Source organism: Orbicella faveolata, unplaced genomic scaffold, assembly GCF_042242905.1.
Source record: "Orbicella faveolata isolate gen_17 unplaced genomic scaffold, um_ofav_v1 contig_35, whole genome shotgun sequence".
Taxonomy (NCBI): Eukaryota; Metazoa; Cnidaria; class Anthozoa; order Scleractinia; family Merulinidae; genus Orbicella; species Orbicella faveolata.
This window is the reverse complement of record NW_028301564.1, coordinates 29560261-29585000: the sequence shown is the minus strand read 5'-3', so window position 1 is coordinate 29585000 and position 24740 is coordinate 29560261. Positions and strand designations below refer to the sequence as shown.

Below are 24740 nucleotides of genomic sequence, written 5' to 3'. Positions count from 1 at the left end.
TTTCGGGGGGGCCGTTACTTTCGGAATTCTACGGTAGCTGCCTCTCGTAATTGTCAGCAAGCTTAAAGTTTTTCATGTTTACTTGGTTTTACTACTATGAACGATTTACTCCAGTTCACTGTGGTTCACTGTGGTAATTTGGCGTCAGTTGAGGTCAGTAAGATAAAATTTACTGAGCCTATTTTTGTTCCTTTCTCCCTAAACGTTTTATGTTACGTCGGAATAGTTATTTTTAAGGCATTTGTTGTTTTAACGAAATTAGCGGCATGCATGAATTTTATTGCTTCATTTGGGCTCTGATTTGGGACTATGTCATGGCAGCTTAGTCCAGAAAAGATTAATCAAACAGGTTGTTCGTACCAACCGTCACAATAGCAAATGTTAGCCCAGAAATTAAATCGATCTTTGTCGACCTTCATGGAATTCGACTAAGCAAATATGAAATATGATACAATTTGAATACAATGAGTAATTCTTGGTTACTTCGTAAATCTGAACGAGCACAATTTGAGTAGCTCTCAATTATTCAGAGTATTTTAAGAGCAGTATTCGAGTGTCACCACAGTAACTTCTCTCAGAGCGATTTCAAATTGAGTAAATTTTCAATTGACTCAATTGCTAACGGTATTTTAACGAGCAGTATTCGAATATATTGCTGGAGTAACTTTTAAATTCTCCGAACGATTTCAAATTGAGTAGGTCTCAATCAGATTCAGAGTACTTTAATAATTTGGAAAATGTCTTGGGCATCAGTTTGAATATGTTGAAAAAGTTAAACTGGTTACTCTAACAGGATGCTCGTTTCCACCATTTTGTAAGATGAAATTCAACTGATCCCAGAAACTCGTTTGGCCGGTTTGACCATGACGTCAGTGCTTTCTCATTGGCTCTCGGGCAAGCCTTTGTTCTTTCTCTTTATAAGCGCGACACCACCCGAATGGTTAGGCGGGCAGTTGACTCCACTGCAACACACAAAGAAAAGTTGCGTAAGTGAAGTAATAATTGATTTATCGAAGTTAAAACAATATTTTTGTAACTAGTGCCTATAGGGCCTCATTCTGGGCGAGTTTAAAGAAATTCCACTGTGTCGATTTTCCCAGGTCTAGTTGATATTTAGGCGAAGCTGCTCTTAAGTAGGTCAGCTAAAGGGGTACTTTTCTTAAAAAAAAAGGTTATACGAAAGGGGTATTTTTTCTGTTAAAATGGTATACAAAAGGGTACGGGTTTGGACCTCTGTGCGGAGCCTCCCTGTATAAAAATTTGCATCCCATCAAACAACATTCAAATTGCCAAGAAATCTCACACTGAAATATCCGGCAACGGTTTCAAAATAGGCCAACATATATTTTTCATGACTCTCTTTCCGGTTTCACTTCTTCCATACTACCACATTTTGAAAGATTGACCGGGTACCACAAAAAGGCCCGATTCATAATTCATCTCGTTCAGATTAGCCTCTTCCCGGGCCGGTTCGGTCAGCTGGGGTACTGCGGGAAAACAAAAAGACAAAAGGCGAGGAGGGTGTAGCTTACAGTTCTTGTTGGCGCTACGTCTAGAGATTTCAAACTCACGCTCTGTTGAAGAGACTCGAGGAACCCGTTGAGAATTGAAAGATAGAGCGAGCGAGGTTCGACTAGAAAAATAAATAAAAATACATGTGAAGAAGAGCCGAGCGATATGAGAAATACAGGACAGAATATAAAGACTTAGAAATGTTTCCTGACTGTAGCGATGGCTGTGAAGCTAGGTAGAATAGATTCCGCAACAATATTAACTTGAAGCTAGAGAAAACGTTGAAAAGATTGGCGCGCTAGGAAACCGTAGCGTTTTAAATAGTCCTAATTTGCATACGTAAATGGCAAGCTAAAATAAAAATTCGCACGTGGAATCCTACAGAGGGTTCTCTCGCTTTTCCGCGCGGCCCTTCTCCTCCTGTTATGCTCGTTGTTTTCGCGCTGTTCCGCAACTAACTGAACGCCCGAAAGAGGCTCTTAAAACGTTCTCTAGATTGCAACAGGAGACGATAAGCTCTAGGAGTGTTTGAATTTCGTTATACACCTTCTGCAGTTCACGCAGTACATCTCCTCAAGCTCGTCAGTGTGAGAGGACTCTCGACGAACTGCAAGATCAAGAAAGGCATTCCAAACAACTTGCGTGCTGGTAAATTGCGCGCGGTCATGCAGTCTAAGAAGTCTGACTGCCGCAATGATCATGAGAAGTTGAGTTAATCTCTGTAAAGAAAACAAATCGGCTTCATTGAGAGAAACCTCTTTGGGTTGTATTCGTTCTGCGTGTGTATAAGTTATTCATTGCGAAAAAATTCGTACTCTAATTCCAACTGTCACTGTTTGTTGTGCTTCGGTAGCATTTCAGTCTTGTTTGGTCTGGTCATAACTATATATATTTCTCAGTTCAATCGAACTGACCTGATATGCGCCGAGGGGTACTAAAGAGGCACAATAGGTACAAATACACGATTAAGTTAAACTTCAATAATGCTGCAAATCTCGCGATCGTGCCCCTTTTTCCTCTGTGGCACCCCTCGCCGCGTGTCAGACGAGTTCAATCGAATTGCGGCAACATAAACTCATGACGCGACCAGCAATGCCTCCGAAGCATACCAAAAGAGTTACGATTCGGTTATGTACCCGAGTTTGGGAGGGGTGATGGCCTCATGGTTAGTACGCTCGTTTCCGGATCAAGCGGTCTGGGTTCGAGCCCTGCCCGGGGACATTATGTTGTGCTCTTGGGCAAGACAACTACTCTCACAGTGCCTCTCTCCACCCAGGTGTATAAATGGGTACCGGCGAATTTAATGCTGGGAGTGACCCTGCGATGGACTAGCGTCCCATCCAGGGGGAAGTAGAAATACCCCTAGTCGCTTGACGCTACAGAAACCGGGATAAGCTCCGGCCTGGTGGGCCACTTGGCTCGTATGCAGACTTTAGCAATGTACCCGAATCTGGCTAAACCCCCAGTCAGTATTAGATCAATTGCTTGGTATATATCACAGGAGACAAGGCTTCACTTTGGCTTATATATTCGTCATACGATCGTCGCACCGTAGTGAACTGCTCACGTGATCGAAAAAATCCGAAAACACGGAAGATACCGAGGATAACCTATTGCACATTGGGATTAATTAGCTTTTCAACAGTGCCTCACTTAAGAATGACGCAATATTTGATTATCATTTCGTCATTAGCATATCTGTAGCGAAACTGTCCTGTCCTTGTGGCATGGCACGCCGATATTGTAACTTAAGTTTAGGTTTGTCACCCATTTCAAATTTGCAGCACTTTTTTTATTATTCTAGCTGCGTGAAAGAAAAATGCCAAAAAGGCAATAATGGTATATCAGTGTTATCGGCCGTTCCGGTGTTTAAGTTGACGTAGTGTAGAACTTTCTTTGCATTCCAAGCCCCTTACGTAGAGCGGAAAAAGAAGTCGTAATTTATCATAATACATCGTCCCAACTTCCTGTCTTGTAATTGAACAAAAGTAGAAACTGAAAATAATTTTGATTGGATGATAGGCTGAATTCGGCGTTATTTTGTTTTACTTTACTCTACTCTGCGATTGGTTAAAATGCTGGCACCATCTGCTCAGCCAATGGGGAGCAAAAAGTTCTTAGGCGCTTGACTTACGTCGGTGTTAACACGTATTTGGCGCTTAAGTCTTAAATATCGGGTTTACTTTGTTGTTTTTTGTTTTAATTGTTGCCAATGGTTATTGTTACCGCTAATAGTCTGACTTTATGACTTTGACTGTTGCTTTATCATGATACATAACAATCTATTTTTAGCAACTAATCCGCTAGAATATAAATATGACCGAGTAACTTGTGACGGTTTCAAAATTCACTTAACTGTTTAGTTCTGGATAGTGACTGTGGAAAAACTCGTTTGCCGTTTTCGAAGGTAATGTAAACAACTCGTGTTTGTACGTAATTCTCGGTTGTACTGCCACTACGACACTTTACCTCGTTTTGAATCTGCCAATAGTTCTTTTTAGTATTACCATACATTATTTTTGTAGAATTGCCTTTGGGACAATTTGGTTGGCAATCAGGACCGCTTAGATTTCACTAGTTGATCAGCTCAAGGTCCTTCTTTCTTGTATCGTGACCTATTAAACCACTCGGAAATTGCTGTAAAAACATAGAGAGAAGGAAGTCTCGTACAGTCTCATTCTCAGCCGTTCTTCGCATTGTCACGTAGTGCAAGATCTTTGAACGGGCTGGTATCCTGCGTCGCAGACGCTAATATACTGTACAAGCCAGGATTTGTGTGCTAATTCGCAGACGTTTATTTACGGGGAAATCTTCGTTTGCAAAGCAGGCTATAAAGAAAACACATGAAGCGAATCAACGTGCGTCCGCTGGCTCGACGGAACGAAACGTAGGAAGAAAGGACAGAAACTAAACAATTAACCCTTCGTGTTTGATTAGGATCGATCAACTTTGATCCAAACGTACGCTATTACCTCTGCGACAGTATTTTGTGGCAAGCTATTTCATGCTATAGTTTTCTGATGATCAATCCTTAACTTTTTGACCTTGGCTTATACCTGTGTTGTTATGAAACATACCAGCCATTGAATCAGTAAAGGAAATAACTCAGATGAAAAGAATAAGGCCTTCCTGAACGATTTTCAGTTTAAAATTTTTATACATCGATTTATTTAACTGAATGACTCTACAATCTCTCGTATTAAGAACTTTTCTGCCGCAGTACAGAATCCTGAACTCTCCGCTAAACAAGCTGTGTTCAGTGCTGGGCCAGTGTGCCTTGGCGAAAATTATCGCGTAAATTCTGCGAATTAGCGTGGATATTCTCGTTTCATAGCGCTTTTTAAAGACATTTGTTGAGGTAACTCCGTAATCCCGAATACCGGTCAACTATGAAGTTCAGTTCCCGTACAATTTTTGTATTATTCGCTCCAAAACAGTATTATATTTCAAGTTCCGTTCTTCCCGGGGCAGTGACAATTCATTAGACGATTTCGGACCCGGAACGACTCTCTTGTGGAAATCAATTGTCTCATCGGAGTAGCGATATATGTGTGTATATTTTTTTTGTAAGGTTTATGAATCAAACGATTATGCTAGTTAGTCATCCGGAAAGTGTAAACATTGCAACTGGATACGCAATCATGCATGGTGCAAAGTCGATTGTGAAATGCTGAGCGTGTCGAGTGTGAATTACTATGCTAATGGTTTCCAGCAATTTTTAATCGAGTATGAAAGGTAGCTGGAATTATGCTTTGGGTTTGATTTATTTTGTTTTGTGATCGCCTAAACCAATGGATCGGATGGATAACGTACGACAGTGCCCGTGCTAATTATAGTTTAGGTCACCTCTCTATTTCCGTCTCGACTGCAACATGCGTACACCAACTCTTATTCAATTCTTCCTTTTAAGGGTCCCTCTACCATTTATGGAGGAGATTTTTATTTAATTTAGTAGCGACCACCGATCTATATGTTTAAATACTATTACATACGTCCTCCCAACGACGTCCACCTCTCCATAGGGGAGGCGTTTTCGTCACGACATTCACTTTAACTCACCCATTGTTACGTCCGGGCCACTCTACTTTCCCTGTAACATCCTCTTCAGGCACTCTACAGACGAAGCTCAGCCTTGTCTTCTTGTAAATAGGGCACGTAAACTTCCTACTTTCTTCGGCAACTTTTGCCTTTCTTTACAAGTCATCGGTCACCGGGAGGTGAAGGAGCGGGGTTTGGACCCTGATCCACCACTAGTTTTAGCAAAAGTCCGGAACACCGTTGATTTTTCTTGTACGCTTTTTTTTTTGGGTATTTATAGATGTTTACGTCCGACACGCCTGAACAACAAGACAGCCAAGAAACAATGATAAGCAGCCAGCAAGGAAGAGATTTGGTTGGACTCATTCATCCACCTGGATGCTCCGATCCCAACTGTCTTCTTCCAGAATGCATCAACATTAAATTACGGAAGAATCACTTACAGACTTGCAGAAAAAAAACAGGGCGCTGCGACATTTGCAGACTGCTGAGAAGCAACCTCACAGATGCGTTGGTTGGCCCTCCATCCGATCAATTTGTGAAGAATTCGGGGATGAAACCTAAACATACCTTGACCAGAGCTTTTTCCCAAAATGAAGACGTCAACATTGTTAAAGTTGTAAAAGCTAGCGATAGGCAGGAAAAGAGCTTGCAAGGGGCCCAGTCCAGTGAGCAAATAACGACTTACCGTGCCGTGGGGGAAAAACCACCAACTCGAGAATACAGCTCATGCAGTGCCGTGCTACCCCATGGCGAGACAGTGGTTAATTTTCGTCCTGAAGAACAGAAACATTTGGGCATCTTGCAGCTAAGTAACAAGGTGGGTAATGATAGTATAGCAATGCAAGGAAGAAATAAAGTCGTCCAGCCGCCTTTGGAAGTACTCTGTAACGCTTTACAAGCTCTCAACACGGTTGTTCAGTTAGTAACCGCATCTGAGTTAGAGGTGCACTTAATTCCGATTTTAAGGCAGGCTCTAGCAGGCATGGAGACAGCAGTAATAAAGCGCTTGGAAGGAAGCATTGGATCAAGGTCCTTAATGCTGAACAGCAGCCCGATGGTGTTGGATAACTTAGAACAGGACGCAACCAAACCTGACGACCAATGGAAAACATTACTGCAGGCATCAGCCACACCATCATCAGCACCACCATCAGCACCATCATCAATACGACCATCAGCACCACCACCACCACCGTTGTCATCGTCATCACCATCATCATTATCGCCGTCGTCGTCGACGTCATCGCCACCGTGGTCGCCACCACCACTGCCGCCGCCTCTATCAGCAACATCAATCAACCCATTTTCATTTTCTCAAGAACGCAGTTCTGAATATGTTCCCGGCGTGGTCAATCAGTGGGCAGAACACATCCCATTACAGCCTCCTTATAAAGGAATTTTTAACACCAATCCTGTTGTAGAAGTTTACGGAGGAGACCTAAGAAGTGAATCCCAATTAGATCAGGATTTCATCTTGTTAGATTTTGTTGAAGAATTGCTTGGATGAAGCCTGCAATTAGGTGAGCTCTTAAGGTGTAAAGGGGCAATAACTTAGCGCAATACTCGTAATAAAAGGAACACCTAACCTTGCATGCGGTCGGTTCGGCTGAAATTTGAATTGACCAATCAGGATTCAGCATGCAGGCGGGAAAACCTGTACTTTCCTGACGTGGAATGCATGTTAACAGGAAAGGCATTGAAGTCAGGTAACTTTTCTCACCTTAGAAGGCATGGAAAATTCAAGAATAGGGATTTATTACTCCAAAACCCATATCAGATTGTAAAGTGAAAATATGAAACATTTTGTGTCTCCAAGCTTTAAATTGGTACCAAAAATGGGTCGCTCGCGTCTGGAAACTCGCTAGCGCTCGTCGCCGACGAATGTCGCCAGGTACGATTATGGTCGTGTTATTTTGAACTAAACACGTTTCTTAATTAAACGCAGAATTCTCGAGATAAGTATTCGAAGAGGCCAAAGCAACGCTCTCTATATTCTTGTTAGCTGCGAAGAACTATTATCGTGTCGTTTCGTTAGGACACCTAACTTTTGATTGCCGCTCGTACTGCGGACGCAGCCATCGTATGCAAGGAATGTATGTGGCGTCACAAACGCGCGCAACTGTCATACGAAGACAGGGAAGGGGAGGAGGAACCCAACATTTCAAGATTTGCAAGTACAGTCGAAGCTCTCGTAAGTGACCACCTCGGAAATTCGAACAAGTGGTCGTAACAAGAGCTAGTCGCTTACAAGAATGTGACTCTCGTCAGCGACCGAATGGTAAAACAATAAAGGGTGGTCGCTTACGAGAGGCACAGAAACTCATTATTAATGATTCATAAAAAAGAAATCAACGTTTAATGATGTCTTTATATCTCATATAGACACGGCTAAACTTTACGCTCAATTTTTTAACTGGTCAAGAACCATTAGCGCAGTGTGAAGTTTCATTAAAGTGTTGATTTAGATCAGTAAAAGACTCTGAGTGATCGCTTACAAGAGCTCAGGAAAAGTTCAGTTGGGTAATTCCAAAAGTGGTCGCGATCTATTACCGGGGCGGTCGTTTACGAGAGCGTTTCATTACTAAGTTTAAGTCACAGTTCAAACGGGCTTTCACAACGGTGGTCGTAACTAGGGCTGGTCGCTTACGAGAGTGGTCGCAAGGAGAGCTTCGACTGTACGCTTTAAATCAGTAATGAGGCGTTTGTGTACTCCTGTACATTATTTTAAGCCAGCTACGAGTTCATGTTCATCTTGATTCCATTCCGTTTGTTTGTTGATTTTACTGAACAAATCTCCAATAAAAACAAAAAAGAAAACAAACAAACACCGATGAAACACTGATCATTGTTCGAAGTTTGATTTTGTCCCACTGATTGGCCACTTAAACTAGACAGACACTTGAAGTGCACTCATAATACTTCCGATTGTCAAGTCAAGTGAGCTTGATAGAAAATAAGAAATTGAGTCAGTGGTCCTATTTGACAGGCTTTGATTGACGATGGACGGATGTGAGTGGGCGCATAAACACTCTGAGGAAAAAAAAGCGACAGCGTGAGTCGGCAGTTGTGCAGTGTTGAAAATATTAAGATAATGTAAATTAACTTTGCGTCCGCATTTTCTTATAGCAGCGATGATACCCTTTGACAAGTAAACTTAGCTACCAAAGCGAGGGGTCCAAAGCGGGATGCTTCTTATGTGCGCGTAAAATAGAGTTTTACTTGCGTTAAGCTTGACATCAGCGGGAACGTTTGCTGTTGACATAACGCTTAACCGCAGTTACCTTCGCGGCGAGCCATGCGTTCACCCTCGACCAGCCGTAACTGCTAGCAAACCCTTAGGGCCTTTTTAGATTGACTGACATGTATAATAGTATGCAGTGACGAACGAGTTGTGCTCTTAAAAAGAAACACCTCTAGAAACTTCTATTCGTACTTACACCTGTTCGGCTGACTAGATCCGGCTTAATTCTTCCAGAAATGTTAACTCTCGACACATTACGGATATCTCTCTATCACTCGCATTCCGTTATCACCCGGAATAAATGAAAGTTTACTGCGGTCTCGGCGAAAGTAGCTGATAAATCTGTACCCTGCGTTTACGAACTCGAACAGATGAGGAAAACCAAATTGAAAGTTGTTCCCGAAGTGTCGATTTAACGAGAGTTTACTGTCAAAACCTCTTATGTTTCATATATATTATTTTCTTTTTTCTCACACAATATATTTTCACTTAAGATTGACAACGAGATGTCATGCTTTTGAATTTTTTCTGCTTTAATAAAAATATCATCGTTTTTAATGCGCTTTGTTGTTTCATATATGCAAAACAGATGTTGCGTATTTCTCTTTTCAAACGAGTGAAAAAGAGAATAGCACCTCAGAATTTAGAATTTTATTGAAAACAGTTGGTGCGCGAGGCAAAACCGTTATCTTCGTGCCGAATGACCATTGAGCGTGTAGCTCTTTGGTTTTACTTTGCAAGATGTCATTAAGTATCATCTCAAGAAAATAAATCATTCTATTCTGAGACAGCAAAAGCATGATATTTTTGTGTTTTAAAACTCGGAAATAAGAAACAATACACTCGCGCTGAGGTTTACACGGTGAACATTTAACTTACGGATGTGCGTCATTCCAATGTTTCAGGCCGGAAATGGTTGACAGTAAACGCGGAAATTACAACTTGCTGCAAATATGACAAAAACATTATGTTTAAAATAAAGTGAAATTACACGAGGTTTGTGGACTGCCCATTGGTCCACATTAAGTATGGACATCTTGAGTACTTAATAGAGTCACAGTCCCTAGCTATTGATATTCTAGTGAATTACTTTCTACTGATAAGCCAGGTACTTAAACCCCAAATCGGAGAGATCTAGTAAACAGTTTCAGTACTTCTCACTGTCATCATTTTTGAAGGCTTGATCACCTGACATCAGGTTGGTAGGAATATTATCTGTTTTCAGTTTACATAAATTCAGTCGGATGCAGCCTTGTACCATCTTCGCTGTTGCAAAATTGTTTACAAGTGTGCATGGTACAAGTTAATTTGTTCCAGTCACAGTATTAATCATTATTACCTGAACAAAGAAGCTTGAAGATCAGGGTTTGAAACAAAATTAGAGCTTAGAACATGCTGTAAAGCAGCTACATTTGAAAATGTGCAAGCGTCTAGCATGATGCCCATAAGGCTTACTAAACGGAGGCAATTAAAATCGACTGATTGGATCTGGAAGTGTAGGCTTTTGTTAAGAGAGAGGAGAAAACAGGACCGCCCGGAGAAAAAACCTCGGAGTAAGGACGAGTATCAACGATAAATCAATCCGGCCATATTTGACGTTGGGTCTAAGGTTTCAACCCAGGCCAGATTAGAGGAAGGCGAGTGCTCTCATCTTTCTCATCTTGAGGCCAAACCTGCTTCCAATGCTTAATTCCACAATTCGTCATTTTACAAAGTTCTTTCATTTCCGTAGTATTAACCAGACACATGAAGCTATAACGCACTAGAAAGAAAATGAAATATTTCAGTTTGAGTAAAGCTGAAACTTCATTGACTGAGGGTAACAGGAATTTCTGAACACCGCCTAATCAAAGTTACTTAACACAACAGAAATTTGGCCAACCGAGTAAATAACATTTTTCACTTACATGCATTTCAAAATGACTGTACCTTTGCGTTGTTTGAGTTATGCGGTTTCGAGTCTAGATAGTCTCTTTTTCAGTCCGTTAGATAATTGTTACAGTAATGATTTATATTCGGTGTAAATCCCTCGTGAATCTTTGAAAGTATCATTAAAAGTGTCAGTTGAGTCAGATTTTGTGCAGTTAAATCAAGTGATGCTTGTCGACTTGCCAAGGAGAACTCGCCATATCGTCTGGCAGAAAATAGATCAGAACTAAAGAGCCTTTCAGAACCCCGGTAGAGTACAATATCTTTGAAACAGTATAATTCTTATCAGCAGAAATGAATTTTATTGGCGAGAACATATTTATCGCATATTTATCTTCAAGTTGTTAAAGGATTTGTTTGGTATTCATAAACAGGATTTCCGAGAATAAAACAGCCTTGAATAACAAAATTTGCGTTTAACTGCAGTTTAACTCGCATAACAGTTTTGTATTAGATCATTGCAAGGGTTCAAAGGACTGGCCTGAACTCAGAATTTAGATTTTTACGCTAACATCCATACGTAGTTATCTTTCTGGCAGATTGTAACTATGACAAATCAGGTAATACGCGATTCAATGACAAACGTCGAGAGATTCAAGGAACCCTTGTAGGATCTCGAATATACAGGAATATAATTTTATAGTGCAAGACCTAGACTATCAAAAAGCTTGAGAAATTAATCTTTTATATCGGAAACTGACTAACACTGAATTGGGTTGGGTTGATTAAGATTGTCGCAAAGGGGAAGAAACTTACTCGTCATTCGAAAATACAGCTGCTGCAGTCCCTTCTATGTAATCGGAAATCTGTTTGAAATGGGAGTGAACCTTACCTAGGAAACGTTGCGTCGCACTGTTATAGACATACTTTGTGAAATCTTGGGCAAATTATCAACAACGGGAAGAAAGTCAGATGAATAACACTTCAATGCCAATGTCAATGAGTCAAATTCAAGCTACATCACAACGCTTACTTGATAGCTGATCAAAGAACCAAAGTAAAATAAACTCAGCTAGGAGTATCACCTAAATACAGATGAATCGAATACGACTCATGCCAGAAAGCAAATTGAGCTTCGAAGGCAACTGACTGTAATGCTAAATAATGCTGAGTAGAAAGTGTATTATTCATAAATTCTTACTAAAGGTTTTGCTCCATTGAAACTTTTCCAAAGGAAATCACGTTTCTAATCACTGACAGGAGTGTGGTTCGTTATTTCACCCGTCGCTGTTTTTCATGCAATACTTACTCGGAGTTGTTCTGAATGACGGGGTAAGCGAATTTAGGAACTATTTGAAAAGCAATTCTTTTGATCGGTGACAACCGTGGAACAACAAGCATTAATCACAAGTAGAAATACAGTTAGAGAGAAGTGTACTTTTGGACACAGACAAATCAATTCTAAAACCCTAATCTTTAACTATCAATTGCTTCTCTGAGACATAAACGATAGGCCTTAGGCTTTAAGACAAAATCATTGAACTCACCACAATCTCTCTGTTTAAATGAAGAAGAACATTTGCTGTCATGCCGCTTGTTCGACCAAAGACTGATCGATCCGTCGAAGATCATGAACCGAGTAGGCCGTAAGCTGCTCATGGAAGCAAGTACTAAGAGAATTCATGCAACCGTCCGTCGATGAATCAGAGATCAGCTTATCATTTCCAATTTCCTTCCGAGTTCTACAAGCTCTTTAAACGGATATAATCCTTCTAAAAATAACTGGCTGCTCGGTAGACTGCTGCCCGCAGTGGAAAAATATGGAGTGATCTCGTGACTAGATATAGTCTAGATCTTCCACTTCTCCTCACAAGCACCTCGATCTAGGCAGCTTGAGTGTCCACAGGTATGCTCACAGGCCCAGGATTGCGGAATATTCAACGAGCAGAATTATACACAGTCGTGTGGAAACGCAAATTAGCAAATAAAACATGTAAATGTGTATAGGCACAGAGTTTAATTTATTGTGGAAAATGGAGCTATGCGATGATTTTATAAACGCAACAGTCAGCTAGATTTTATCCCTTCACTAGTATAATTGCATCAGTGACACATGTAAATTAGAAAAATCATTCATCCTTTTTAGACACGAACGTATTTCCGTAGACAAAGCTCTCAAATTTGTAAAGAAGAAGTTAGACGTCCTTTAATATTGGACGGCGAAAAGGCGTTCGTGCAGATAACTTGAGCTAATGAGTTCTCCAGGAAGGAAGGAGGGAAGGAAGTGTCAAGAACACGCTTGCGTGAGTCATTTATTATGTCCATTTCTCCTTCATCTCGCCGAATATTTATACTGTTCACAGCTGTGTTGGAAAGCAGGGTACAGAGTTTAAATTTGTCTCACATTTGTCTGCAATTGACTACGTTTGTAATTGACTACTGACCAACGGGAGGATAGAATCAATTTATGCTCTGCCTGATGGCGTGACTTACAATTCACTGAAATTATAACTGTTCTTTCAAAGAATACGTCCTCTTAGAATTTATTGGAATTAAAGCAGTTAGCAGAATCTATAGCTGTCGCATAGATCTATACATAGAACACTGAACGCTTGACCCAGCCGCCTCAGGGGCTGAGTCAATTCAGTTGAGTCAATTCGAATCAGGATCAATGGATCAATCTTTCAGATCATGGTACATCAATGGAATTGTTGCATCCACTCATGCATGAGTGGATGCAACAATTCCATTGATGGGCATGCAAGGATTCATCTTTTCCTTTGATGCACCATGATCTGAAAGATCTTGGGTCATTGATCCTGATCCGAATCACCCCAAAGGAAGGCACCCTTATACGAAGATTCGCCAAATGTATGGCTGTATCCTTCTGAAGATTTTGATAGATACAGTTAACAATAATATTAACACTTATTATTATTATTATTATTATTATTATTACAATACTCTTTCTTTTTAAATTAGGAACAAGGGGCTCAAAGAGATCAGGACCACAATCTTACCAAAACCAAAACAGAGTGATGCTGAATTCCAACACTACTTGGAATGATGGTGCCCAGACTGATCTCCCTTATTGTGGCAGTCAGGTTGATACCGAAAAAGTGTCGACTTTAGAGGCCCCCTTTAGTTTTGCGGATGACAACCCTCAGGAAAGCCAAACGTTTCATTTAGAAAACAGGCTTGAAGCCGGCAAAAACGGTACCACTCCCTCAAACCCCATAATCAAGCAGTTTGCACTGGACAATGGAGTGATTTCAGATATGGATTCAGAGAACGAGCCTTATGATGAACCATGGTCACCAATCATTTTTCCACTCTTGGAATGCGGGTTAGTCGGAGATGGAAGAAAGATGTCTTCAGAAAGCCTCGATTCAAACATCTCATTCCCATCTTTAGATGATACACCAAGTTTAGATGAAGTCTTTGAAGTCCTTAATGAAATGGAACTTTGCGGGTCATGTCTGCCAATGAACGCGCCCTTGACAACGCCATCAACCCATCTAATAGACGATCCGCCCCATTCTTACAGCTTTGATGACCTTAATCAGCTGCCCATTGATCATATCTCGAGCTCCGATCCTTGCAAGTCATTTCAGAGTTTTAACTTTGGCATTGTAAACGGTCTTCAAACTCCGACCCGTGGTTTGGTCACAGCAGTGAGAAGGCTGTGTGAATTACTTTCAGAACCAAGATCTGATCATTTAAATTTTGTCTTTGTTCGTCTCCTTAACAACGCCTTAACAGAGATGGAAAACGCCGTCCAACGTCAATCAACGCGTTCCAGGAGGAATAGGCTAAACAAGTCTGCCAGTGACGCTGAAAGAAGCTTGAAACCGGCGAACATTGGACCGAGTCGGTCCTTAACGTCTCTACCGTCTTTGGCCTTTTCGACCAGGAAAGGCAGTTGTACCAAAAGTGTGGATTTAACCAGCTCAGGGAACTGGGAGAGAGATAACTTTCGGCTGCAGCAAGAAAGTCACGAGATTGTTGAAAAGGAACCATTCATTGTTCTGGAGGACACCCTGTCAGAATTCATGGAGGAGCCGTTTCCTTTCTCAGATTATCTAATGCTGCCAGAATCAGGAAAGTAAGAATAAGATCGAAAACTTTACAGGACTAAATTTAGAGGATTGCACAATTTTATGACCGTATTTTTCGAATAATTGCCTTTTTTGAGTCAATTGTTTTAAATAGTTGCTCATTCCCTCACCCAAATGTCAGAATCTTTATGTATCCTTTTTACAAAAGTCGTTATGTGTGAACAAAATTTGCTGTTGCTTTTGAGGCCCAAGTCTAGATGCAACAATTAAGGTATTGATGTCTCCGCCTTTGCGCTGTTCCTCGTCTACAAAATACTCTATACTTGTTAGTTAATACCCAGGAACTTTTTTATGTACCAGCTTTTTGACAGATGTTAGACAAACCCTGAAGGAAACTTGGATATAATCGCCTCCAAACTTGAGGGATCACCCGGCCCTCTTTTTATTTAGTCATCACATGGGTCGATTATTGGGGAAATTACGGTATTTACATGGAAATCTTGCACCATGCTCTGCTAGGTAGATCATGTACGAAAATTTGTACAAAATCCTCGCTGTTGAAAAAAAATGCACGATACGCACAAAAATTAATTTAGATGTAGTTATGTACATTTTACGCTATCGGTCATAGTTTGAATTTTATATTTCTCCCCAATGAGACGTGAAAAAAAAAACAACTATCCTCTGTAGCATACTACGATTATCAGTTGAGTAAGGCCGGACAAAAGTTTGGTCACCAAGTTTTAACGTAAAAAGCGTGTTGTTGTCACGAGCAACTGGCCCCGTATCTTGTCAGCCTTTGACGTTATCGACAGCAAAGCGCGCGAAATTGCGGGCGACGCGACAGGCGACGAACGGCTGTTGATATTGTTACCAACGGAAACGAGGTAAGTTGCCCGTGACAACACCATAATTTTAAGCCCAAAACTTCGTAATCAAACTTCCCTCCTGCCTTACCCAACTGATAATCGTAGTATCGCATGATAACATTAAGCCACCGTAAACAAAAAAGTGCATATAAATACTGAAACTATATTTTATATATTCAGCTTGGCAGCGAGACCTAGAGGACTCAAACAAAGGAACTGTGAATGAGCATGTTTATTCATTTCTCTTGTTTGTGCCTCTAAAACTTCGCTATCAAGCTGAATTTTAGCCTATTGCGAACCCGAAGTTTTAGTTGTTTCGATAATTTCCTGACTTTCAGGTGTAGCTTGTGCCAAACCACGAGCATTAGTTCAAAGGAACGAGTTATATACTGGGCTGTACAATTTTATGATTTCTTTTACCGGGCATTATAATCCATCAAATTTTTTCGATCGCGCGCGATTGGTCTAAACACGACACGTGACCGAATATTTCCCAGCTAAAACTGCGGAATATCCGAGGATATTCCCCGATTTCAAAACCGCGCGTGTTGCGAAAAATATTTGAAGTATAATAAACACAATAGCCTCCACTTGGCGCGAAAATATGCTCGGATATTTTTCCTTGGACATTATCTGTTTCTCGAAGCTCTCATTTTCCTCGAGCCAAGCTCTCGGAAAACTGTTCGCTTCTCGGAACAGACAATGTCCGCGGACAAATATCCAGCATGTTTTCGCGCCAAATGGAGGCTATTGTTTATATATATAAGAATGAACTTGAAAAAGAACATGAAAAGAAGTCTAGAAGCTGTTGATGATGTGCTAATAAACAAGATTAGGTTGACAAATAATACCAGGAATGTTTACTTAAGTTGACTCTTATTGTAGTGACAGATGCGATGGCCTGATGGTTTTGGTCGGGATCAGGGGTGGAGGGAGACTGGGGGTTCTACCGCACTCTTGGGTAAGACTCGTTCTTCGCATCACCAACTAGCGCGCGCACATGTGCGCGTGTGCATACAAAACGTAAGAGATTTCTCAAGCTATGCTCGACAGCGAAATAAATAAATGTAAGAATTTAAATTACACAAGGTTATTTGCAATATATCTCAATTTGAAGAAAAGTTTAAAATTCCTTTAAAAATATTTTGATTTTAATGCTGTAAAGAGCACGTCTTTAGGTAGTGCTGGGTATGTGCGCACGAAGAGAATTCAAAAGTTTGTAGTATAATCGTAACTCCCGTTTGACTAACATGCTTTAAAATGTAAGTTCGGGTCTATTTTGTTTAACTTCTTTAATAAATTAATCCAATGAGAGCTTATCTTAGAATTTCTAGTGCCCCTTTCTCCTAACTATTAAGTGATGACAACCTCGTCGGTCGCAAAGTTGCTACAAAGGCCATACGCGTTGTGCAAAAACGAGCACGGTGACCCCTATTTTTTATTGTATTTTTCTGATAAACATGACATGATTACCAACTGGGTGAAGTCTGAGAATTTTTTTAATACTCCTTTTTAAGTGGAATCATCTTAACCCAACAATATGTTGGAATTAACCTACGATAGCGGACTAGCATTCCGCTTGAGGAGTACCGATACTCAACGATTATTATACTGCGATTGCTTCCGTCAAGCAATTTTTTCAGTCATGTGCGTGAGGTGTCTGCATGAAGGAGGGGAGGGAGGGAAGGGTTGACAGAAGTATATTATGGAATATTCTTGACAGTTCCAGTATTTATCTTCAGGTCTTTTAGCCCCCGAAGCGTAACCTTTGACACATCGTTGCTGACACAGCTGGGTTAATTATCACATTTGCCTATTCCAAATAATAACAGACAGTTGTAGCATGTCTGATATGTCTTCCTGGCATCCGGATAAACGCGGCAGGGTAACTCAGGCAGAGGTGGCAAAAGGGGGCGTGGGGGAGGGGTGGTAGTTGTAAGAAAAGAGAAATGGGAAGTGGGTCACCATAGGATCATCTGGTGCTACTGTCGACTGATCTAAGGTTAAAGATAGATAGTCACCTTTATTTAAAAGTAGAAAATCTTGAGGTAGGGGTAATCCCTTCAGGGAGCTTACAAAGCAATTCTGCTATCAATAAGAGTCCTGAAACTATTACCTACCATAGATTACACAATAATAGGATATATATATAGTGTCCTTTTATTCCTTCTTCAAGAGTAGATTATTTATCTCAAAATACATTTTAGTATTTCCCAAATTTTATCTACAGCAAGGTGCTTTGGGATATGCCTAGTGAACTATAGTCATTAGTCATTAGAACTATTAAGGTCGTTATATCGGGTTGTTATTTAATATTTAGCTCTTATTAACCGAGCAGGAGGTCTGTATGGGAGAATCTTGACCACGGTCGTGTGTACAGACCTCACGCAGACCGACTAAGCTCGGTTAATAAGATGTTTATTATATGGCGCAAAGAAGAATAATTTAGTTCGTTTAATGTAACTGGTTTGTACTAAATGTCATTTTGCTTCCAAACAGCGATGAGCTGAATTTAATTCTGCTAAAGTTTGCTCGTCCTCTTAACCTTTTTTTTTTTCTCATCAGGCTTTTTTGCACTTCCATAAATAACTATTGTTAGATGAAAACAGTCGATGACTTTGCATTTTAGTCTGCAACTTTTTTACGGCAAAACATTACCGGTCTAGATGTCGGTCTAGATGGGAAAATCTAGACTGCTTTCAATATCGATTTCAGCCAATCAAATTCGTGAATTCGGTAGGTCCCAGTCCTTGTGACACAGAACCATATAATGAAATATTTTATATATTGTTCAGTTGTCTTTAATTGTTCCTTGGTACATTACCCCAGTATATCTTATCAGCTGAGCTGAAATACAAATTTGAGTAGTTATTACTCGATAATCAGTGATGAAAACATGATATATCATCTTCGAGTATGTATGAGAATGCTGAATAATAAGAGAGGACAAAGGGTAAAAGAGGTATTCCCAACTTATATTTATGCCATGCCATAGAAAATACAGCCAATCAGAATGCATAAAAGCTGTTGTATATTCGACGGTCAATCATGCGCCGCATGGATGTCGCATTGATTGTGTTGGCCACTGTATTTTCTATGGCATGGTATAAAATAGTTACGCAACACTCTCTCATGAGATACCCGTGGAATATCCCACTTTTTTCACTTTTATTTTCTCTGAGAAAATTAAAGTGAGTAGTGGGATATTCCAGGGTATACCACTCGAAAGCGTTGCGTGCCTAATATATGATCGTATAGAGGTCTAGCTTATCCCCAAGGTAATCCCTCTCGCTTTATTTTTAAATCACTCCCGCCGACGGTTTCAAAATCCCAGGTGGGTTTTCATTCAAGATCCCATCACGAAGATTTTTCACTCGTGGACTAACATAGCGGCTTAGCCTCTTACAGACGTCCAGTTAGCTGGATTACATATTTACATAGATTACATAATCCTATTTCTTCCTTTTCTTCTTTTATACAATTTTGAGTTCACGCACACGTTTTAACGAGCGATTGCGCTCCTAGGTGTCGCGTGGTTAAATAAAGTATTGTTGTTGCTGTTGTTGTTGTTGCACGCAGCGCGAAAATCGGCGAGCAAAAGAACTAGGGGAGAAGCGCTGTTTCTTTTGCGCCGCACCCCACCTAACTGAACGCCTGGAAGAGGCTGCTAGCGGCTTAACGCGTATTTTTATCCTCCAAGAAAACACCCACGCAACACGCGTGGTAGCATTATGTGCCGGAGTACTGTATTCCTTGGGTACCTGGGTACCTGGATTACCTTGGGAATAAGGCCTATAAAGAGGAACACGAGAATATCGAAATAGAAGATCTTACGAATTCAATTTATAAAGCCGTCCAAATTATCCGAGGTCTCTTAATAGTTTACAGAGTTGGACAAGGACTTATAAAAGAAACTTTCTATGAAGGCTGACATGGTATCCTCTAGAGCAATAAATGATTCCTTTTGAGTTCCTTTACTACCATGTTGCTGCTGCTCTTCACAGTCATCACAATCAGTTAAATCCACAGTTTCGGCACAGCTCTCTACCTTAGAGGAAGTAACTGGCAGAGAGTGAGACTTTGAAGTGCGGGCACGACTTTGCCTGATGTTAGCCGATACATGTCTGCTTTCAACATCGCCTGTAGACTTGTTTGGTCGTTTCCTCTTAGAGACAGGCAGCCTCTCGTAGTTCCGCCTCGGACGTTTGGATTGAGGTTGTGCGGCATCTTCCATATCGTTTAAGGTGTTGTTAAGAAGACGAACAAAGACGGATTCCAAATGATCCGATCTTGGTTTTGAAAGTAACTCACAAAGCCTTCTCATAGCTGTGATCAAACCTCGTGAGGGGTTTTGAAGACTTTTTACGAGGCCAAAGTGAAAGGGCTGAAATGAATTGCACGCATTTAAGCCAATAGGTGGCTGATATAGGCTATTAGACCAGTAAAGCTGGGGCATGAATGGAGTTGATGGCGCTGGTAAGGGAGCATGCGCATTCGTGGTAAGATCTGGCTCAAAGGGATCCATTTCATCAAGGACATCAAAGACATCATCAAGACTTGGTGCAGCATCCAAGCTCGAGGGTAGAATCTCTGAGTCAATGCTTTCGGAAGATAGCTTTCTTTCATTTACGTCTGACACGCTTGACAAATCAGAGGACGCCGGCGATCGCCAAGGATCGTCAAAACACATTTCCATAGAGTTAAAATCTGAAGACGTTCCATTGTCCTCTGGAATCTGCACACATATCGGCCTTGCAAGTGTAAAGCTTTGGTCCTCCTCAGTGTAATCTTCAACACGACGGTATTGGTTTCTGGGAAGGCTGCAGGTCTCTGAAGAGTTCGTTCCCCTCTCGATATCCCGCCGGTTTCCCCCATGATCAGGTTGATTGGTAGCAGAGTCGAGTGCACTATTCCAAGCAGGACTGGGGATTATGTTGTTCTGGTTTTGTTGTGGTTGTTGCGGTTTTACCTTCATCTCAGTCCCTTTTTTTCTAATATAAAAGCAAAACAAGGCTTTTAGGAACAACACAACGTTTTTAAAAAACATGTTTCAACAGAATCTTCTGTTATCTTAAGTTTAAATTACAAAGTACAATGTTAAATATATAGTGTACGCAAAATGCTAATTGACTATAAGAACAAACGGAAACTCGACAATGTAAAATATTACAAAGAAAGTTTTAAACCTACACTAAATCATCAACTTTCGAGTCATGTTAATTTAAGACAGCCAAAAATGCCATGAACGCCACTTTTTAGTCCTGTGTTTTCTTCGGGAGCTCTCGTGTTGATCGCGATCTACTTGACAGATTAGGAAGCTGTTGTGTTCTATTGTGTTCCATCTAGCCAAGTCATTCATTGCAATTCACTTGCTAGAAAAAAAAATTGTTTTGGTTTATTCGAAAAGTTATTAATCGTGAAAATGGCTTTTACGAATGTGAACGATCTACAAACTGCTTTGAACGCTTGTTGAACTTGTCTAGAATGTTGATCGAAATAAAACCATACACCGTGACGAAAGATGAGCGCGTATTTTATAACCTTAATTTTCTATTTGTATATTTTGCACAAAACTATGTTTTCTGTTTTGTCATTATAATTTAGCCTTCAATCTCCTTTCTGCAGTACTAAGCGTTAACCATCAACAGTTCGGGTTTTCGCTCTTAGACCAGTACTATACGAAACAAAAATACCTCAAGCGAACTATAGCAAAGATATCCGTGACGTCACCTATTGTTATTAATATGCTAACCAAAGAACTATATTTTGTCATTTTTTCAATACAGCTATAACATGAACTCTTTTCGCTAAATTTTTCACGGCAATATGTAAACAATGGTGGGCTGATGAGATTATTGTCGTGACTCTACAACTTTAGATAGCAAGTCATTGTGTTCAAAACCTACAAAGCAACTCTACCCTAGCTTCTGTCGATGGCTTTCGTTTCTTCAAGAAATGCCTGGACACTTGATTCAGTCTTCGGGAACAGGGCAGCGATGGCGGACGTTTTCGTTGTGCGGTTGGCACTGAAGAAAATAACATTTCCCGAATTCGATCGTGTTTGTTCCGCATCAACACTGTTTTGTTTCCAGAACCAAAAGTAAGGCAAAGAAAATTGAGATGGGCCAAAATATTGTCGACCGGGGAAAACAACTCCGCGAGCGAAGTGGCAAGCGTTGTGAAACAGTCTCATTTGGATCGAGCATATTTAATGAGCTTTGTCGTCCTCGAAACTTGCCTAAATTCGTTTTAAAACTCTATTCCTTTTCTCCCTCGAAGAAGCTCTGTTATTAAAATGAATGATAAAATATAGTTCGCTACGGGTACTTTTGTTTCGTATAGTGGATATAGGCGAACGGGCATTTTCGGACCTGGGGGTGGGGGGCGGTGACCTTATTGCTCGAAATAAATTATACAATACCCGAAAGCATGTGTTGTGCAAACGCACTCAAATCGCAGTAAAAACAAAAACGTTCACAATTCTCACGTCTAATGAAGCTATTATTATTCCAAAATTACAGTGGAATCCGTTTTTTGGAACCTTCAAGGGAAACGAAAATTGGTTCGAAAAATCGGATAGTTCGCGAAGTCTGAGGTAAAGTTACAACAACAACAACTAGCTTCATTTGCATGACCATAAATACATACAGTGTTTAAAAGCTTTTGTAAACTAAAACCAAAACAGTAACAATTATCGTGATCATATAATAATGTTATGATATAGCAATCAAGTTACATTGGTTTGATTTGAAAGTAGAATATTGCTTAGATCAAAGCAAAATGAAATAAATTTTGCTAATTGAATATTAATATAATATAATTAATTATTATATTAATATACTGATATAATAACTACAGTGCTCGACTGAGGAGAGAGAAACGATTTTTGGTTCGAGTTATCGGGAGGTTCGAAAACATATGAGGGCTAGAGGAATCGGGATTCCACTGTAGTTATTTTGTAACATCGCATACTCTTTGACCTCGATCGACAGCTTAGTAAAATTAGAAACTTATAAAAGAAACAGTTAATTCTTCCTCGTGCGAGAAGTTCAAGAAAATTTTAAAACGGCTCTTTGTGGAGCCATTCCAAATGGCTCTTTTCAGAGCCACGACAAAAACAAAAGTTTTGGTCTTCGTTTGCTTTGATTCTCTCGTCATTGTTTCGTTGATGGAATTAATTATATCCGTCTCGTGGATTTCCACGATACACATTTGAACGATATATGGCTTTTTCACTGAACAGAATTCCTGGATCCTTAGATCATTCGACCTTAACTCCGTTTAGACAAGGCAAACGTTAGAGAAAGTAGCCAACAAGCCTGGCCTTGACTACCTTTAGAATGTTTTCTCCAGTGTACTTTTGTCTGAATCATCAGCGCTTTGCCGGAAAAATTTCAAAAATTTCAGTATCCCCGGCCCGTGGGCCTCGATAGTACGGGTCTAAGGGCGAAAAAACTAACTGTTGGTGGTAAACGCTTAGCACTGCAGAAAAGAGATTGAAGATTAAATTATAATGACAAATTATTTTTAAAACAGAAAACATGAAAACAGAGAACGGCCTAGCTTGAATACTAGCTCACAACTTAGACAGGGTCAGAAAACAATGGGATTTTACTAACTGGGGATTGAAGGAATTGGGAGGGGTATAGCACGCTGAAATCACGTGAGCGCATGATGGAAGTCACTGGGAGCTTTGTCGAATGATTTCCCATATGGTAAAACGATTGCGTTGCATTGGACACTGACCTAAGGCTATTGCACAATAGCTCGGTAGGGGGAAGATAGCAGAACTGGTGAGAACCTTAGATGAGAGCTATGATGTAAACTACAGAGCTCATTAAAAACAGTTTAAATACTTCTAATTTTGTAGAAAAAATACAAATAGAAAGTTAAGATTATAAAATACGCGCTCATTTTTCGACACGGTGTATGGTTTCATTTCGATCAACATTCTCGAAAAGCTCGACAAGCGTTCAAAGAAGTTTTTAGATCGTTCACATTCATTAAAGCCATTTTCACGATTAATAACGTTTCGCATAAACCAAAACAATTTTTTTCCTAGCAAGTGAATTGCAATGAATGACTTGGCTACACTTGGCTAAATGAATAAATTATTATTAAATTATTATGGAAGCGCGCTTTTATGTTGAAAACACAATAGCTTCCTAATCTGTCACGTAGCCCGCGATCAACACGAGAGCTCTCGAAGAAAACACAGAACTAAAAAGTGGCGTTTATGGCGTTTTTTGGCTGTCTTTTCTGGTTGAAAATATCGATAAATTTTAGCGTTTCGAACAGTCTTTATCTAGTTGGTATCGAAGTCTACTTACTTGCCGAGACATGTTCGGCATAAATTAAGAAGTTTCCCGCGCATTAGATTCATTAGCCACAGTTGAATATCGGCCTTTTTTCCCGAAATACAATAGATTGACGAGAGCCAATAATTAATTAATTTTATTACCGCGCGCGCCAACTTATCATGCTTTGTGACGTCATCGTGTTTAGCTGCCGACTTAATGTAAATGGCTCTCCTCTTTATGTAAATGGTTCCCAGAAAAAGGCGCCTGGCATCTCTTCTACAGTTTCAAAAGTTATGCTGTTTTGCTTAAAAGTCATCGCAATTTTGCGCGTACTGTTTCTCGCCGAAATGGTTTTAAACAGTTCAAGTTAGCGCCGCTAAAAGCGCTGTGCACTCAACTGAAACCCACACCGGCATAGAATTCCCAACAATCCCCAGCAGAAACCGCCTTCGCACTTCAGTGGTTTCCTTTCACAAATATGAATCGTGATTGTGACAATCATCAGCTGCTTCGCTAACTTTATAAAACCACTCTTTCCAATTAGATAACATGTTTTCTGGAAGATGCATTTGACACTACCATAAGTTACCCATGCACCGACGCTAGTATAACAGTATTTTAGATCATTTAGAGATTGACTGGTGTATAAATCGATTCGTTGAAATCTACCACTGTAGCAAATAGTCAATCTGTCACTGTTCAAATAGTCATCCAGAATTACAAATCCTTCAGTCTAAGCTTATAAGCCCTTTGAAAACCAGGTGTTGAGTTTCTCTGAGTTAATAGGGGGATGAGGGGGACGAACTTAATGCAAGATGGCTAATTAATAAGTTGTCGTCACATTTTCACG

The 24740-nt window shown here is 40.3% G+C and overlaps 2 protein-coding genes across 2 annotated transcripts; one reads left to right on the top strand and one right to left on the bottom strand.

Moving 5' to 3' along the window:
* Window positions 1–3790: 3790 nt before the first annotated feature.
* LOC110043087 (uncharacterized) lies at window positions 3791–13775 on the top strand. Its single transcript, XM_020748501.2, has 3 exons — window positions 3791–3919; window positions 5831–7073; window positions 13646–13775. The coding sequence occupies exon 2, from the start codon at window positions 5831–5833 to the stop codon at window positions 7058–7060; it is 1230 nt and encodes a 409-aa protein (XP_020604160.2). The 5' UTR covers window positions 3791–3919; the 3' UTR covers window positions 7061–7073; window positions 13646–13775.
* Window positions 13776–17727: 3952 nt separating this feature from the next.
* On the bottom strand, window positions 17728–20565 carry LOC149104158 (uncharacterized). Its single transcript, XM_089273453.1, has one exon. The coding sequence runs from the start codon at window positions 20563–20565 to the stop codon at window positions 19465–19467; it is 1101 nt and encodes a 366-aa protein (XP_089129579.1). The 3' UTR covers window positions 17728–19464.
* Between the last annotated feature and the right edge of the window lie 4175 nt (window positions 20566–24740).